Source organism: Aethalodelphis obliquidens, unplaced genomic scaffold, assembly GCF_003676395.1.
Source record: "Aethalodelphis obliquidens isolate GAN/ISIS:26980383/991018 unplaced genomic scaffold, ASM367639v1 scaffold52, whole genome shotgun sequence".
NCBI lineage: Eukaryota > Metazoa > Chordata > Mammalia > Artiodactyla > Delphinidae > Aethalodelphis > Aethalodelphis obliquidens.
In genome coordinates this window covers 6,970,196-6,989,714 of record NW_020837996.1, presented here as the reverse complement: position 1 = coordinate 6,989,714, position 19,519 = coordinate 6,970,196, and the positions used below count along the sequence as shown (strand labels likewise).

Genomic DNA, 19,519 nt, shown 5'->3' with positions numbered 1-19,519 from the left:
CACCTATAAATAATTTTCATAACATTTATTTTGTCATTAGGTTTTAATCTTCTTACTAATGATAATAACTGATCCTCTCTGAATCAGGGCAGATTTTTAGACCCATTTCACAGAGGAATTAACTGAGGTTCAGGAAACTGAGTCCCTCAAGGTCCCAGGATATGGAAATGGTGGAAATGGCATGGACTCCTGGGCCTCATTCATTGCCTTTCTGCAACGCCATGTTGTCCCAGCAGCGTTTAGTTGTGGACCTCAAGTTTCACTAGAGAAACCTAGATAAGATGGTTGATACAGGATTAAATCCTACCTTTTCTTTCCCACATCCTACCTGGGAGAGTCACTAAACTCCCTGAGCCTCAGATTCATCGTTTGTGGGAAGGTAATGACGATATCTCCGAAGGGAGGGATGATGTGACTTCACGTACTGAACCTGTCTGGAATGGAGCTGGTAGTCACTCTTGAAAGCTGATGATTTTTTTTTTAATATTTATTTATTTATTTGGCTGCACTGGGTCTTATTTTCAGGATCTTCGTTGCAGCACGCAGGATCTTTAGTTGCGGCATGTGGGATCTTTTAGTTGCTGCACGCAGGATCTTTCAGTTGCGGCACGTGGGATCTAGTTCCCTGACCAGGGATCGAACCCAGGCCCCCTGCATTGGGAGCGCGGAGCCTTAGCCACTGGACCACCAGGGAAGTCCCAAGCTGATGACTTTTTAAGAGCGCATCTTGTACAGCTGTTTTTCTATTGACTGCATGTTAAGAACTTCTCTGTTAGTTTCATGGATTGCTCTGAAGGATTTCCTGATTCTTGAAAGAGAACCTGAAATTCAGGTGGCAGCCACAACTTCAGAATGGTACAAAATCAGGTGGGATTTGGTATTTACCATAGCATTGAAGTTAACGCTTAGTCCCTCTGTTAAGGAAAGATTGACCCTAACAGGGTTAGCCAAATGCTCCTTTTAAAGCAGTGCTTGGCATGCCAGAGCCCATGGGCCAAGTCTGGCCCACTGCCTATTTTTATAAATAAAGTTTTATTGGACCACAGCCACATTCATCTGTTGACAAATTGTCTGTGGCAGCTATAACAACAGAGTTGAGTGGTTGCAGTGGAGACAGTTTGGCCCATAAAGCCTAAATATTTACTCTCTGTCACTTGACAGAAAAAGTTTGCCAAGCCCTGCTCTACACTAATGGCATAAACTTTGTATCAGGAAAGTCACTGGAGAAGTCTTCCACCATTAGGGAAAGTTCCCAGGAGCATGTTATGTACCAATGAGGGGAAAAAAAAATAATGTAAAAGGATAAAAACCAGATCACAAAAGAAAGAAACTGGCAACACATTTAGAGCTAGTTTGGGATGGTAAGATAAAGAACAATCTTTTGCTTAAGAACATGATGGGAAATGATATCCTTTTGGTCACCTTGTGTGTTTTTTTAAAAAAACTTTTTGTAAATCTTTTTTTTCTAATTTTTATTGGAGTATAGTAGATTTACAATGTTGTGTTAGTTTCAGGTGTACAGTAAAATGCGACAGTTACACATATACATATATCTACTCTTTTTTAGATTCTTTTCCCATATAGGTCATTACAGAGTAGAGTAGAGTTCCCTGGTGCTATAGAGTTGGTCCTTATTAGTTATCTATTTTATATGTAGTAGTGTGTACACGTCAATCCCAATCCTCCAATTTATCCCCACCCCTTTCCCCCTTGGTAATCATAAGCTTGTTTTCTACATCTGTGACTCCATTTCTGTTTTGTAAATAGGTTTATTTGCACCATTTTTTGAGATTCCACATGTAAGTGAGAGCATGTGATATTTGTCTTTCTCTGTCTGACTGACCTCACTCAGTATGACAATCTCCAGGTCCATGCACTCGCCTTGTGTTTAAATGCAAAGACTTGATACACATGACAGCAAACCCCACACACAGCAGCTGGCTTAGCTGGAGTCTATAAAGACTCAGTGGAATGGTTAATAACAAAAACAGTAACAACGGCACATCTATAGAGAGTTGACCATGTACTAGCTCCTGGACTTGGCCCTTCTGGGGTCTAGATCAGTTAACCCATAGAGTAGTTATACGAGGTCATTACTACCAATATTCTGTTTTCCAGTTGAGGAAGCCCAGACTCAGAGAAGTTAAACAAGTTGCCCAAGGTCACACACAACTAGTAAGGGGTGGAGTCAGGATTCAAACTCTCCCAGAGCCTGTGCTCTTAACCACTGGATTGCTTTGGATTCGAGCCAGATAAATCCCTTTCCCCGTCCACACAGCAAGTTGTCTGGGGGCCATGTTATCTAACAATGGCTTCTGCCCTCTGTTGCCTTTATCCACATGGACACAGACAGTGGTAGTGAGATGCCCTTCCCCCAGGCCATTACCCTCATTCGCCTGTCGGAGCTGGGAATAGCAATTCTCCCCAGAGGATTTCTCTCGTCTGGACTGTAGCTCAGAGAGAAAGTCAAAGGTTATCGGCCTAATAGTTGGGCAGACATCTTGATAGAGCAATGATAGTAATTGGCCTGAAATGTAGGGAAAAGTGCAGTGTTTTATTTGGTTCAGAGATTCTCCCACACATATCTATTATCGGAACACACTCCATCAGAGCAGCCAGGAGCGCCGAAAGCCCCTGTGATATGAAACAGAAGGAAGGATGTTAGATGGGTGTTGACCAGCCATCACACTAAATATACCTTTGACTCAGGGATGTCTTTTGTGTTTTGGAGAGAAGCAGCCTGCTTTCAGAAATGAGTTTCATCTCAGGGTACCACAGAGTGGCATTCTTGAAGCACGGTGCAGATTTCGGGGAGGCCAGCCTCCACTTGTATAAAAATCCCATTTCCTGGGCTAACTCTCATCACCTGCCTTGTTTCCTCAACAAAAGTCCAACCAGGTTGACAAAAAGGAAAGCTGATAAGATTTCAAGAGTAATATTTAATTGGGTGTTAGAAAAGGGGGACTGAGAGAGGTGAGCTCCTTCTATATTTCAGCAGTACTACATAATTGTTCCTTTCCTCAAAAACTGTAGAAATGCTTCAAAGACAAGACCTGGGCGGGGGGTGGCATGGTGAGAATGTAAATTGATACAGCCACTAGGGAGAACAGTATGGAGGTTCCTTAAAAAACTAAAAACAGAACTACCATATGGCCCAGCAATCCCACTACTGGGCATATACCCTGAGGAAACCATAATTCAAAAAGACACATGCACCCCAATGTTCATTGCAGCACTGATTACAGTAGCCAGGACACGGAAGCAACCTAAGTGTCCATCGACAGATGAATGGATAAAGATGTGGTACATATATACAATGGAATGTTACTCAGCGATAAAAAGGAACGAAATTGTGCCATTTGCAGAGACGTGGATGGATCTGTCATATAGAGTGAAGAGAGTCAGAAAGAGAAAAACAAACATCGTATAATATCACTTATATTTGAAATCTAGAAAAATGATGCAGTTGAGCTTATTTGCAAAGCAGAAATAGAGACAAAGACGTAGAGAACAAACGTATGGATACCAAGGTGGCAGGGAGGTGGGGTGAATTGGATACCAAGGTGGCGGGGAGGTGGGGTGAATTGGGAGACTGGGATTGACATATATACACTACTATACATAAGATAGATAACTAATGAGAACCTACTATATAGCACAGGGAACCCTACTCATTGCTCTGTGGTGACCTAAATGGGAAGGAAATCCAAAAAAGAGGGGATATATGTATATGTATAGCTGCTTCACTTTGCTGTACAACAGAAACTAACACAACATTGTAAAGCAACTATACTCCAATACAAATTAATTTTTAAAAAAGACCTGGGGAAATTGAATGAAAAATACTCTTCACTGCAGTTTTTGCTCATTTTGGATTCTCCCACCCTCTGAGATGCGTGCGCGTACACACATACATACACACACACTTCAACTATTACTTACCAAGGACCTACTGTGTGCCAAGCATTGAGAATACCTGGGTGATCAGTTCAGCTCTGGTCTCTTCCTCATGGAGCTTGATGAGAGAAGACAGATAGGTAAAAAGACAATTATAGGAATTAGGGGAAGATAGAGGAAAGGGTACAAAACCCAGGTTGAGGGCAGTAGGGAAGGAAGATGCCTAGAAGCTAAATGTTTTCTAAACTGAGACTTAAGGATAAATACCTCAGCTAAAGGGCAAGGAGGCTTTCCAGCCCAGCACAGAGCCTATGCAAAGACCGTAGTCCTTTTCCCTGGGACTGTGGTAGCAAAGAGCTTCCTCTCTTCGATGCTCTGTCTCTGAGGATGTTAGGTTGGAGAACAGGGAGATTTCCACCAAAGCATGCCCAGACCCAGATGCTCAGTGAGAACCTAACTCTACTTTGCTGTCCGAGTGACTTCTGAACATGCAAGCTGGATAATGTCATGTTTCTGTTGAAAATTTTTCGCTTGCTCCCATTGGTCCCAGAATAAAATGTAACTCATCCACATGGTCTCCAGGGCCCTAGATGACCTGGGTTTCTCCCAACTCATCTTAGGTCACTCTCTTCCTTTTTAGCTACGCTCCAGCCACGTGGGATTCAGTTCTGCCGTTTTCCACCTCAGGGCCTTTGCATCAGCTCTTCCTTCTGCCTGGGATACTCTTTCTTGCTTGCTTTTTTATTTTTTTTATTTTTTTTTTGTGGCCATGCTGCGAGGCTTGCAGATCTTAGTTCCCCGACCAGGGATCAAACCTCGGCCCACTGCAGTGGAAGCACAGGGTCCTAACCACTGGACCGCCAGGGCATTCCCCTGCCTGGAATACTCTTCACCTGGCTGTTCCAGCTCACCCTTATATGTCACCTGCATAGAATAGAGACGCCCTCCCTGACTGTCCTTTCTCAGTAGCTTCCACCTCTTACTCCCCATCACAGTGTCCTATTCTCTTCAAAGCACATATCACAATTTTTATTTGATTTGATAAATTTTTTTTTGGCCTGTATTCTCTATGACAGTGGAAGTTCTGTGAGGGTAGGGACTGTGTCTGTCTTAGTCACCATTGTATTCACCAATGTCTTGTAGGGTGCCTTGCATATAACAGTTGCTCAGTTAATAAAGTAAACCCGGGCTTGCCTGGTGGCGCAGTGGTTGAGAGTCCTCCTGCCGATGCAGGGGACACGGGTTCGTGCCCCGGTCTGGGAAGACCCCACGTGCCGCGGAGCGGCTGGGCCCATGAGCCATGGCCACTGAGCCTGTGCGTCCCGAGCCTGTGCTCCACAACGGGAGAGGCCACAACAGTGAGAGGCCCGCGTACCGCAAAAAAAAAAAAAAAAAAAAAAGTAAACCCTATGTCAAGGACTGTGACAGGTCTGAGATCTCACCGTAATTGTCAGCTCACACAGTAGCCGGCCACAGTCTCATAGATGTTATCAGAAGAGGAGGTGCTCCTGGGTCAGAGACAAAAGACTTTATTTCTCAGAGCAATGTAATATCCACAGTATCAACATATTTGCCAGTTCCAAGCCCCAGTCCCCACAGGGCAACACAAACAGAGCCAGGTGTTACCTACACAGGCAGTGGGTTACATGACAGGAGAGAAACTCTGAATTTACTGTCCTTGAGTCTCCAAATGGGCGGTGAGCCTGCTCATTCTTTTCTCCAGAGGGAGACATTATCTTTATTTATACTGGACAGTAACTAAACTTGCCCTTTGCTCTGGAGACAGACACTGTCTCTATCTCCCAAGGCTGTTCACTATACAGACAGCCTTTAAAAAAAGATAGTCCAGAGCTAAGGAGTCAGTGCCTCTGCTCATAAGACATTCAGGAACACAAGACACCCATGGCAAATTGTCTCCTAACATCATGTGAAATTGCTTTTTGACCTGCAAAAGCAGCTGCTTCATATGATTCAACCTAATGCTTTTTGAATGAAAGAAGGAACGGAGGATGAATAGATGAAACAAATCGATAGCTACTTAGATGCTTCTCAGCCCACCTTTATTCTGCCAACCTCAGGGAGTTGAGCCTGCAGTGATAATTGTTAGACACTAAAGACATTGGCTTGGGAATTCCCTGGCGGTCCAGTGGTTAGGACTCTGTGCTTTCACTGCTGAGGGCTCGGGTTCAGTCCCTGGTCAGGGAACTAAGATCCTCAAGCCACGCAATGCAGCCAGAGAAAAAAAAAAAAAAAAAAGGAGAAGAAGAAAATAAATTGGCTCGATACTGATTTTGAAAAAGCAGATACACTGATTGAGTTCTCCTAGTGCCGGAAACCAACCACACCCGGATTCCGGCAGAAGAGAGCTGAGAAGTGAAGCACTATAGAAAGAAAGCACTACGGAGTGGTTTGGTTTTTCAGTCCAGAGTGGGAATAAATGGGAAATTCGGTTTAAAGGAAAACCTCCCTTACCATTCACAGGTGACTCCATTAGGGACAATTAGACTTCCTAGTCTTTCATGCATATCACCAAGCCAATGTCCCCAGCTCCCCAAGGACTGTGTCATGTCATCTTTGGGGCATAGTGGCTTTTGATCATCTTAGTAATTTAGAACCTGAAAGTCTAAATGTGTTTATTTGAATGTAAGGCAAAATTAGGTTAATAATAATCATAATTTTAAAAGAGTATGACTCCTTCTGTGCAGACCCAAATCAACATGAAAAAGTTCCAAAATTATCCCTTTGAAGGCATTACTTGAGGGTACACATAGCAAGGTAAATCACGAAATAAGATGGCTATACAGGTTAGAGCAAGGGTGAACTAATCGATTTTCATGAAAAATAAGATCTGCAAAAAGCTAGGCATAAAAGACCTTTTGTACCACCCCAAACCTACTACTTAAAGAATCCCCAAATCATGCCAAAATTGATCAGTCTTACGTATTTAGACTTCTCTTTCTTTAACGCAGGGGATTTTTTTACTCTGTAAATCTGAGATCAGGAGCCACCACTGTCATTTGGAGAATCACTCTCTATCCCTAAGGCTAAAAGCTGATATCCCACATCTCAGACCAAATCTCAGATTGACAGGATGATGTTGGGGCAGGGTGGGGCTTACAGTGTTTAAAAACTTGCCAGCATTCAGTCTTGGAAAATTGTAGTTTTTAAATCCAGATAAGTAGTTTCTTTTGAAAAAGCAAAAATTGCAGCAGTATTAGCCCCATATTCCTGCCGGGGCTAATCACACGGAGAGCAGTGGTTACATCCATGCATTGTTCAAGTTGCCCTAGTCCCCACCCATCCCTGTTCTCCTCCTTCACTCACTTCTCCCTACCGGTCCTCTGTAGGCACCTGAGGTTACTACCACTGCTCCTGAAAAACAGTGGATGGCTGACTATTAAATGGCTTCACCAGCAGGCAGAGAAAAAAGTAATTGTTCAATTTCTCTCTTTTTCAGATTCAGTGCAGGACTGTCCACGTAACTGCCATGGGAATGGCGAATGTGTGTCCGGGCTGTGTCACTGCTTTCCAGGATTTCTAGGAGTAGACTGTGCTAAAGGTATTTACCACCACTTCCCTGCTATGACTGGAAAATAGAAAATAGGCTTCTCAAGAAGGGGTGGGAGAAGGGGCACCAAAGTAGCCTCCCCAGCAAATTCCACTGGGATATCTTGTAAACCCGTGCATGCTACACGTCCTAATGCTTTGGCAAAGAGTAGACTTCGATGTATGACAACTGGCCAGTATACCTGTGAGAGCAGGGCAGGTATCCTTGCCATTGAGGTGTGCTGAGAAGGAAGACTTGCTAAAAATGAGATGGTTAGATTTCCTGTAAAAGCAGAAGTGAATTACCATCGCTCCTTTCTTATAATCATTAACGTCCATGAAATGGAAGACTAAGCATCTCAGGGTTAGTAAATTTCATTCATTCTGGCCAGCTATGCCCTTAATCTGGGGAGTGCTATTTATCTTGGCTGAATTGGTTTTAAATTGTATTATTAATTTATCTACACTGCTTTGCACAGGATGATGGGGGCCCTGGGATTCTTGGGGGGAAAGTATTATAAGAAAGAAAATGACTCTCACAAGAACAGAGGACTTAGGGCTGCCTACCTAGCTAGCAAGAGACCTTGAGCCTGACCTTCAAGCAGTGCGATCACAGGCGAGTGCAGCGGAGAGCAGAGTTTCTCACACTTTTTAGACATGGTATGTGCACACACACACACACACAAGTATACATTCTAGATAAATACAACCGTAAAATTAAAATGAGACTTTCACAAACAACACTTCATGTTTCTTTTCTATTCTGTACCGTTTCACTTTTTATAAATGAAATACACTGACTACGCTGATTCCCCACCCGCCAGTGAGTCTGAAAAACAGTGATGGAGAGGTTCCAGGCCCTTGCTCAGGAGTCAGGCATTCCTGGGTTCCAATCCCAAGCTCAGCCATTCAGGATCTCTGTGATCTTGAACAAGTGATCTGACATTTCTGAATCTCCGTTTCCTCCTCTGGGGAAGTGGGGAATTCCTTCCTAACTTCATCGTGAGGATGGAATGCAAGAACACACCCCAAGCTCTTAGCAGAGCACACTGTGAGCCCTCGGAGGGTTTAGTCTTACCATCTTCTATTTACATAGGTCATAGTGTATTTACTTATACATTCATATAATATTTTCATCCTTTTATGTGCTCCTCATTAAAAGACCATCCTACCTTGACGTTCTGAGACAGAGGCAGTCATTAGTCAAGCCGCTCTGGAAAAGCTAAATCACAATGGCTTGGGGAAATCGTATTTCAGATACTCACAGTATTTCAAAGATTTGCGATGCCCATCCTTCTGAATGCTGACTGATCAGTGACTAGGACTCTTTTCAGTGCCTGAAGTTCTGGATTTGGTCGCGCGTGTGTGAGACTCATTCCTAGATGACACCACCTATGGATACGTTCCTAAAGGTTTGGTAAAACCTGTCAGACACAAAAGGAGAAGAGAGCACGAAGCCACCGGACCGTTCTCTTGGCTGCCTTGCACCTTGGCACGCTCTGCCCCGGGGCACGTGGACACATGCCCAAGCAGACACTGGAGCCTGGTGTTCCTCGCAGCCAGCCCTTTGCTCCGGTTCTGAAGGGCTCTGATGAGGCAGGTGGATGACACCCTGCCGCACGGTTGCCATGTACTTTTCAGAACGAAGGCTTTCAAGGAGGGAAAACCTCAGTAGCATTCGAATGGCTTTCCTCGCGTAATCTGATTTCCTAGGAGTGAAGGCCTTAATGAGAGGAAGGACAGAATAGTCCTTTTATCTGTGGCTGCAAATGGGCTGAACCCTCAGCTGCAGGGCCTGTGAGCTGTAAATGTGTATTAACACTGACACACATCAATGTATTATTAATCCCCAAAAACGTGTGTGCTCTGACTGCACATCCAGGGATCAGCCTTTCAGCCCTAAGTACCCCGGCCATTTAAGAACTCTTCACTCTCGATCCATTTGCAGATGAGCGTCCACTCTGCATTATGGATCTGTAATGGAGTGTGCATTTAGCTGCTTAAAAGGCCTCTCGGTGTGCGTTTTGCATTTACCACCTGTACTGTGGCCAGGCGCGCGCTCTGAGCGTGCATTAGCCGTGGTATATAATTGATCCTCACGAAACAAATATCGAGTGGCTGTTAAGAGTAGTTCCTCCTGCACACTCAGAAGCTGTTCCTGAAACCGGCCTCTGAACTTGTATATTTTAATTCAGCTGTTGATGCCTACAGTGGACAAAATTGAAGCGTTTAGAGATTAAAATTGCTTTCTCCTTGTTTCCCCATTTATTCTTGGCAAAGTTGGCTTATGTCAGGAGTAAGCTTCTACCGCTTTGCCCTAAAGATGTTGCTTCCTTAGTATTTTTGAAATTTAAGCTACTTCATTAATAATGATGGTGTTTGGAAACACTCCAAACCCTTGTTTCACACACTTTGCTCTTTCATGTACCACCTTTATGTTTGTTGCCAAATTCGTGGGCCATCAGAATTTTTATTTCCTTCCCATATTTCTTTGAGTCTGCCCATTAGGTTTACACAGATGAATTTATTTTAAAAGGACTCAGGTCAAAATGAAAAGTTAAAAAAGAGAAAATTGGAATCCATTGCAATAAATAGGAAACGTTAGTGCCGCCTTTAAATCTACTGAGAAAGGAATATTTCCCTTTTTTTTAAATTTTATTGAAGTATAATTGATTTACAATGTTGTGTTGGTTTCTGGTGTACAGCAAAGTGATTCAGTTTTATATATTTTTTCATATTCTTTGCCATTATGGTTTATCAGAGGATACTGAATATAGTTCTCTGTGCTATACAGTAGGACCTTGTTGTTTATCCATCCTATATATACTAGTTTGCATCTGCTAATCCCAAACTCCCAATCCATCCCTTCCCCACCTCCCCCTCTGCCTTGGCAACCACGAGTCTGATCTCTGTCTGTGAGTCTGTTTCTGTTTTGTAGATATGTCCATTTGTGTCATATTTTAGATTCATATAAGTGATATCATACGGTATTTGTCTTTCTCTTTCTGACTTACTTCGCTTGGTATGTTAATCTCTAGGTCCATCCATGTTGCTGCAAATCGCATTATTTCATTCTTTTTTATGGCGGAGTCATATTCCATTGTGTGTATATATATACCACATCTTCTTTATCCATTCGTCTGTTGATGGACATTTAGATTTTTTTCATGTCCCAGCTATTGTAAATAATGTGCTATGAACATAGAGTGCATGTATCTTTTTGAATTACAGTTTTGTCCAGATATATGCCCAGGAAAGGGATTGCTAGCTCCTATGACAACTCTATTTTTAGTTTTTTGAGGAACCTCCATACTGCTCTCCATAGTGGCTGCACCATTTACATTCCCACCAACAGTGTAGGAGGGTTCCCTTTTCTCCACACCCTCTCCAGCATTTGTTATCTGTAGACTTTTTAATGATGGCTGTTCTGACTGGTGTGAGGTGATACCTCACTGGAGTTTTGATTTGCGTTCCAGAAAGGAATCTTTGCGCTGCCCTGAGCAATCAATCCCAGTCAGCTTCTCACACGTTCATTTCACATCAAGAATCCCCAAATTGGGTCCTACTGTATATACGGCACATGTGAAGCAGCCTGGCTCCTAGATAAATTCAAGCCTTGAGCATCTCATCTCCTAAGTATGGGCGCCTGAAAATAACAAAAGTCACTACCTACACCTGTGTGATATAGCGAGCACCCAGTAAAAATAGGCACACAGATTGAACTCTACCAGCTTCAGATGGGTAAACCTAATGATTAGCTCCTCGTTTACTTGTGGTCGGTTAAGCCTCCTTTTCGGATAGTTTTAATAACAACTAATAGTTATTACGTATTAAAGATGTACCAGGCATTGTGTAAGTACATAATACATACTATCTTACCTGTTCTCATATCAACAATGTGAGATAAATCCTATTTTAACCACCCCCCCCAATATTTTAAGCTTTTTATATTAAAAGCATTTTTGTCTTGCAGTCAAGTTGCAAAAATGCACATAGAGTTCCCAGAGTTCACTCAGCTTCCCCTAATGTCAACATTTTAAATTATCAAAGTTCAGTTAGTGAAACCAGGAAATTAACATTGATCGATGCTATTGACTAATTCACAGACTTGTTTCCAATTTTGTCCTTTTTTTTTTTCTGGTCCAGATCCCACATTGTGTTTAGTTGTCATGTCTCCTTAGTCCCCTCCAATCTGCGAGGGCTCCTCTCTCTTTTCTTGTCTTTCATGACCTTGACCGTCTTGAAGAGTACTGGTCAGGTATTTTTTAGCTTGTCCCTGGATGCGGGTTTGTCTGATGTTTACTCTTGATTAGATGGAGGTTATGCATTTTTCACAAGATGCTGTGCCCTCCTCAGTGAATCCTATCAAAGATGCATTTCTGATCTTTAACAAGAAAAAGATTCAAATGGGGTTGTGTGTGTGAGGGTATGTGTGGTTGCGGGTGTGAGCATGTGTGTACCTTCCCCTCACCCCTCACGCATAAGGCAGAGATGCTTGGGTGGCCGTATCCTGTTGGTCCAGCACAGTCTGTCAGTGACTATGACACATTGCTACTCACAAACAACTTTTGAGCCCAGGAAGCTCACAGGTGTTAGCAGGGAGTGACCTGGAGCAGCCAGGGTGAGGTAATCGAGCTAGCAAGTGCAGAGAGGAGAGAGCTGGTCCCGAGGCCCCTGCTACCCTGAACAGTGCATGCCATCTCCCGGCCGTGGCCCACAATCATGTCCCTTCTTTCTTCATAAAAGCCCTTAGGAGGTCCCGAGCCCAGGTCCACCCGCATCACAAACTCGCATTCCCCTTTGTTCCTGCCCTGCCAGCTGTGCCCAGGATGCCTCGGGTCTGCCAGTTTCTGCTACTGCAGGCAGCTGGCATACTCAGGCCCTCCTGCCAGAGGGAGAATTCGCCACATTCCCATCACATCCGAGCGGCCGGGTGTATGTCCGAGTGACAGAAACGCGGATTTACTCTCCTGACCTCATGCTGCACCTCCCGTGCCCTCAGATGTGCGGTGCAGACAGCAGCTCCTTGTCTCCTGATAAACCTGACAGTCTGCATCAGGCATCTGACGACATCCCCACAGTGAACGGAGGAAGCAGTCGGCATGAATTTGCAGGGCATTCATTCCTCAGCCCCCACCAAACCGGGGGCTCCGAGGGGCTCAGATGTCAAAGTGGAACTGACCCTCACCCCAGAAGAATGTATGAGGGTTCTAACACCTTGTTCCAAATCAGTCAAGGGGACCAAACTTATTCGTGCGTCCAGCAAACGCTTATCGTATGCCTGCACTAAGCACCAGAAATACAATGATGGGCAAGAATGCCAGGGCCTGCCTTCTGCGAGCTTCCGGTCTGACGGATGCACGTGATAAGTAAGTGGGAAATGGAAGCCTAAGTCCAAAATGCCGGATTGTGGGCTCTGAATGCTATTATAGATGTTATTAAGGAGACGATAAGGAAGTTCTTGAAGCAACGAAGTGTGGATCTATGAAAATAGTCAATTAGTATCGGGGAATGTGAAGAAAATTCCATGGGGGGAGAGTCTAGTAAAGGAGCTACACTGAATAGTGTCTTCTAGCGTAGAATTTCATTAATTGCTTAATGCCATAAACAATCTGTTCAGATTCAGAGCTTGAGGAAAGATGGCATTTCTTTCCCCATAACTCGTACCATTTTCCGTCAGGTGCCTCTGTTGTCCAGCTAGAACCGTGCTTATGATTCAGTTATTGTTTAGTTTATGTTTTTTTCTGTTATTACTAATCCCCTTGCATGACTTTCTCATTACTATACTTCTATGCTATTTGTTGTGGGCTAGATGCTTTTTTAACTCTGATTCCTTTTTCTTTCATTGACTTTTATCGAAAGGTCTCTCAATGACTTAAGATGCTTCCTTGGGTCGCGTGTAAAGCAGTTTTGCCTTTCGGAAGACATCCAAGGCTTCTGATGATCTTGTTTTGACACTGGCTTCTCAGATGGCATATTTGGTGCTGAGCTTAAGGCCCCAACCTGCAGTAGAAACTTAACACACCAGAGCCTTCCTTGTTCGGTAATGCGTGTTTAATAGCGATTAGAAACGACAGCGCCCGCTGCAGATCAGCCGTCAGGGGAGGCCCAGAAATGCCACGACCACGGGAACATGAAGTCTTCTTTCTGGGGGTTGGTCTCCGCTCCTACCCAGTTTGTGTGGCGCCTTGAAAAGACAGAATGGGGATCTTGCCAGTTTTCTCCCATTACCTGGCAAACGTACCCACTACTCAGTCCTTCTCGGCCAAGTGCTGGCACAAAAGTCAAATCATCATCATCGTCGTCATCGTTGCTGACACGTATTGAAATTTTACTATGAGCCAGCCACTGCACTGAGCAACTGCATAATTATCTCATTAAGTCATTACTTGTCCTATTTTATAGATGACTGTGATCCCCTGTTACAGAGGAGGAAAATGAAACACAGAGAGGTTAAGTAACATGCTCAAAATCACTCAGCTCATAAGCGGTATTGCTAGGATTCAAACCAAGCAATTTGGCCTGCCCTCTTAACGCTAGACCAGCCATGAGATGGATTCACCTCAGAAGATGTGAGGTGTAGGGAAGACGTGCTTTGCAAGTTTGTGTGGCAGTTGCACACTAGGATTAGGGTTTGAACCCCAGAAACCTTAAGGAGAGGAAACTAGGGTTTACTAGGTAGAGAGTGGCAAAGCAGGCATTTGAAACACAGTCTGTTTGACATCGGAGCCTGTTGCTCTGAGCCACTGTCCTCCCGGCCCCAAGCTGGGACATCCTATCACCTCCCTCATCTTATCATTTGCCAACTCCTATTTCATCGACCTTCAACCCATTGTTCTCCTGTCCTCACAGCCACTGCCCTGTTCACTTGGCCACCAGCTCCCCCTGATGGCATTTCTCCTACTCACCACCTGTGGCGTTCTCCCAGAGCTCTTAGGAGCATGACACTGCTCTCCCCAAACACCTTCAGTGGCTCCCAGTTGCCTCCCACAGTGGTTGTCAATCTTTGGTTTAAAGACATTTATCTGGGGAGATTGTTATAAATGCATACTCCCAGGCTCTTCCCCCATGCCAGCCGGTTCTGAAGCAGCAGGACTGGTGTGTAGCTCAGGCACGTGCACATTTTTAATGATCCTCCAGTAGGGCCCTGATGCTGGTGGTCAGGGGCCATAGGCTGAGAATAAATAACATATTTCTTAGAATGAGGTTCAGGGTCTTCCATGATCTGAGCTCCTTTGGCACCATCTCCCACTAAGTCCCATACACCATAGACTCCAGCTACTTGTCCCTCATATATACCACGGCCCTGCTTCTTCCTCTCTACTCATGCCACTTTCTTGGCTGGAATGTTCTCATCCTTCCCAAACTTTCCTATCTGCTGCTGATCCTTGAGGACCAAACTCCCAGGTCACCACCTCCCTGATGCGCCCACAGAAGGAACCCTGCAGTCACACAGGACTTGGTGACACCTTGGCAGTGGCCCTTCATCCCGTGCCATGTTCTAGCTGGGGGGTGACATCGGTTTCTCCCACTGGATCACAAGCTTCCAGCCGTTTTCTTTGTATCTCCCTGCACCTAGTTTGGCACCCAGGAGATAGTAAGTGCTCTCTAAATGTCTAGGGGCTTGAATTTAGGGGTCAGAGATCATACAGATGAAAACATTGCTGGGAAATGTACAAGACAAAGTGAATGCTAGAAAACAAGATTCAAATTGGTTGGATTAATCACACAGGGATAAATCAGCCAACACCGAGACACAGATTTCAATGAAGGAAGGGAGAGAGCAAGTGAGGGAGGGGAAATGCAGGAATGAAGAAAGGGAGGAAGGAGCAACAGTTTACAGAAAAGGAATACCATTTGTTCTGCACTTTACCTGCATCCTCTCAGAAGGACAAAGCTATGAAGAATGGAAGCTGCAGAGTGTGAATTGGCTAGGTTTGAATCCATGCTCCTCTAGTTAACTGTTCCCGTTTTAGAAAATTACTTAACCTCTCTGGGCCTTCGTTGTCTCATCCATAAAATGGGGGCAGTAGCAGTACCACCTGATGGATTGCCGTGAGGACTAAAAAGTAAATGCGTGTGAAGCGTGTAGAACCATGCTCGGCATGTATTAAATGCTCCATAAACATTAGCCAGCATTAATCTTCACAAGCCTTTGAAATCATTGTTGTTATCCCTATTTTACAGGAGAAACTTAGAGAAAATAGGCTACTTGCCGAAGGTCACACTGCAGGCTAGATTTTGAGGCCGTGTCTGTCTGACTCTGAGGCTTATGGCCCTAACTTGGTTTTCCTAACTTGGCAGGAAGATCCCCTAAAAGGGGGGCAGTGACCATTCACTCTCAAAGCCCTCACAGACAGCGCAGCCACCTGACTCTCCTGGCCGGCTCCACTGCCCGCCCCCCCACCCCACCGCTTTCCCGTCTCCCCATCAGTTCCTCCCCTTAGTGGACGTCTGCGCTCAGGAGAGAGACGGCAAGCCCCTTCATCCCCACCAAAAGTGCAGGGGTCCTCCCCACCACCCGAGAAATGCTTTCCTCAGAGCATCCTTTGCAAAGAAGCCACTTTCCCCTTTCACAGCTGGCCTCACCTCTCTCAGTGAAAGATGATCAGATCCCACCTGTCCTTCCTGGAACCACCTAGGATGTTCCTTCAGACCCTCCATCTTTCACACCTGTCTTCCCCTGCCACCCCAGCTGCTCCCCGCAATCTCCTGTAATGCAGACAGGCCAGGGGTCATGGCTGCTGCCCACAGGAGCCATTCCACGATCCATTGCAGTTCGAGGCTGAATCCCACCTCTCCTTCGTCCCACCCTTGACCTGAGAAAACGTGCAGGAATTCCTTGGCAGCAAGAACCCAGGAGGTGGGGTTTGAAGCCAAGCCCTTGGTTCGTGCTTTGCAGAAAGTGTCTCCACACTTGGCGAAGTCACCTTTGATAAAACGGTCGAAGAACCTCTGCACATATTCAGCACAAAGTGCATGCCGGGCCCTGTGCAAAGGGTTTAACCAGAGTGATCTTGTGTCATCCTCACATCCTGCATCATTATCATCCCCATTTCACAGCTAAGGAAACTGAGGCCCAGAGAAGTTAAGGTACTAGCCCAGGTATGGCTTTAGAACCCTATGTATCAGAATCCCCTGTTAACTCACAGCTTGCTGGCTTCTCCCCACCCGCCCCCCAAAGTTTCTGATTCAGTAGGTCTGGGGTGCTAGCATCAGCCCGGAGAGCTTGTTAGATATCCAAACCCTCAGGCCCCACACCAGACCCTCTGGATCAGAATCTCACTCTCACGGCCTCCCCAAATGACTTATGTGCGCATCCAGGTCTGAGTCTGGGTGACGTTGCCCTTGGACTCTGCTCATGTGGCCCAGAGAGATCTGAACGGCAGCGGCATTACCACTTTTATCTTACTTCCCCCCAGCTTGCCAAGCAGGTGTGGAGGATGCCTGCCTCCCCAGTTTGGAAGCTGCAGTGCCCTTTATGTGGTGCCCTCATGTGAGTCCATGCCTCTAGAACGTGGCCGCTCCCGCTGTTTCCCAGGCTTGTTGCATCACCAAACATAAATCACTTGGCAGGACCTACCTCAGTCAGCCCTCCCCCAAGTCAAATCGCTTCTGAGACTAAAAACTTCTTGTTTCCCTTTTAAACTACTAGATGAGTTGCGGAACAGTCTTACAAAGCAGAGTGCCTAACCCCGGAGAAACTTGCTGTAGGTGTGATGCGTACAGAGGTGGGGAAGTACTCCGGTTTTAGAAAAAAACTTCCGTATTGGGAAAAAAAAAACAGTCTTTAGAGAGGTCAGCTGGGATGGGTGCTGGGAAAGAGAGTGTTTCCCCCCTCTTGTCTCTTTATGATGTGATGATTTGGAACAATTTTCTCCTAATAAAAATAATGATAATAAAATCAAATCTATACATTTCTTATTATGTGCCAGGCATTGTACATGCACTTCACAGACAGTACTTCATTTCATCCTCTTAAAAACACCATGGGTTTTTCATCTGGAATTTTTGTCCCATTTTAAAGATAAGGAAATTGAGGTGAAAAATAGTGTCCATAGTTACACAGCTGGTAAAAACCAAAGGGAAATTCGGGCTAACTCACAAGCCTACACTGCCTGGTATTGTTCTACCTGCTGGGGAGACGGCAGTGAATAAACAGACCTTCATGTCTTGGGGGAGCTCCCACTCTTGTGGATAACGAGACACCAATAATTTGCAAGCTGGTCTCAATGCTTAAAGCATAATAAGAATGAAAAGCTACTTCAATCTGGACTTGAGCTGCAAAAAGCTTACTGTGTACCCTGAAAATTTCAAATATTCATTATATAATTAATGCTGTTCAGTCACACACACACACACACACTTAAACTTTTTAAAGAACAGCTTAAGCACTTATCGATTGAGAACTTTTATAACTCTCAAAATGGAGGCATCCCCATATCTCTACAGGTATTTTAAATGAGTTGAATTAATCATAGGCTTAAAAGTCTCTTGCGATCTTCGTTAACTTCCCTGGGTTTAATTAAAACATCTGTGCACTTTTAATTTATCGATTCATCCAACTCATATGTCATGTTTTTAACACACCCCAGTATGCTCTGCATCATTTTTAACCCGATTTCCACTTAACTAAAGCAATTAAATTCACCCCGGATTAATTAAAGCATCCATACTTTCGTGCTTAAGTCAGCCCGTGCTTCTTTCCCCACATGGCTCCTGAATGTCAGAGATCTGACGCACCTGATGAGTTTTTCGTCCTTGTGGAAATTCTTCCCTGAATCACTTCCTGGCTTATTAATATGCCATCTGACAGAACGGGAATGAGGAAGTGGGTGCACCTGAACTTTGGCCCTCTGAGCCAGAGACTGTGCCGCCGTCTGTCAGAAGCTTCCTTCGCTTTCCTCTCTTCACGGGGGGCCTGCTGGATCTTGCCCCCCTCCCCCGAGACCAACTAGAGTGTCTGAGTGGTCCAGGCAGGAAGGTGGTGGGTAGCTGTTCTGCTCAGAGCCAATCATCGTGAACAGAATGCCTGGTGATCTTTGCATTTATACTTTCGTCATTGCTCCTTAGTTCTGCTTTCCAACCTCCTTACTCTTCCTACAAAAAACAGTCCTTTCTTGTCCTGACCATTGAATAGGGAGGGAAAACTGAGGCACCGGCGTCGACAGGCTTCACCGTTGGGCATGGGATGCCAGACAGCTCTTCAGATAGGGACAAGTGATCCCCCTAGAAACTAGTTTGGATTTCTGCCCCTACCCACCGTGACAGAGCCCGTTTCCCCTCAGCCATGGCAGTGTTGAGGGTTATCAGTCTTTTAGATTTGTTTTGTTGTTTTTTTGTTTAATTTTTTAATTGAAGTACAGTTGATTTACAGTGTTGCGTTAATTGCCGTTGTACAGCAAAGTGATTCAGTTGTACATATATATACATTCTTCATTTATATTCTTTTCCATTATGGTTTATCATAGGATATTGAGTATAGTTCTCTGTGCTATACAGTAGGACCTTGTTTATCCATTCTATATGTAAAAGCCTATAGATCTTTTAAAATCTAAGTCAAGGATTATTTCTCATTTTTTTATCTATACTTATTTAATGGCTAATGAAGCTGAGAATCTTTGCATATTTTTATTGGCAGTGTAAAATTATATTTATATGTCCTTTGCCCAGGTTTTCGTTTGTCTGTTTTTATTGATTTGTAAGAGCTCTTTGTGTATTTCATATATCAAACATTATTCTGTGAAATATGTTAGAAAATATTTTTTCCCAGTGTTGCTCATCCCTCAGTTTTGTTTAGGGTGTTTCTTTATCATGTAGAAGATTTAAATTTTAAGTGATCAAATCTGATCTTCTTGGTTTCTGGAATTGATGTCTTTTTTATACATCCCACTCTGAAGAAAATAAAATTAGTCTTCAATATTTTTTCTAATACTGTTGTAGTTTATTTTTCTATTTGGATCTTTAATCTGTATCGGATTTATTTCTGAGTGTAGCGCGCAGTAGAGGTCAAACTTTATTGTCTGCCAAATACGGTGTCTAACGCCACACCGTAAGATGTTACGGAAAAACCCCA

The 19,519-nt window shown here is 44.3% G+C and overlaps 1 protein-coding gene across 5 annotated transcripts in view; it reads left to right on the top strand.

Moving 5' to 3' along the window:
- LOC113608250 (teneurin-2) overlaps window positions 1-19,519 on the top strand; it is a 531,856-nt gene that overhangs the window by 340,230 nt on the left and 172,107 nt on the right. For all 5 annotated transcript variants that reach the window (XM_027084352.1, XM_027084355.1, XM_027084357.1 and 2 more), the window contains one exon: window positions 7,355-7,456. In XM_027084352.1, the coding sequence (XP_026940153.1) occupies window positions 7,355-7,456 (102 nt within the window). The remainder of the gene's footprint in view (window positions 1-7,354; window positions 7,457-19,519) is intronic.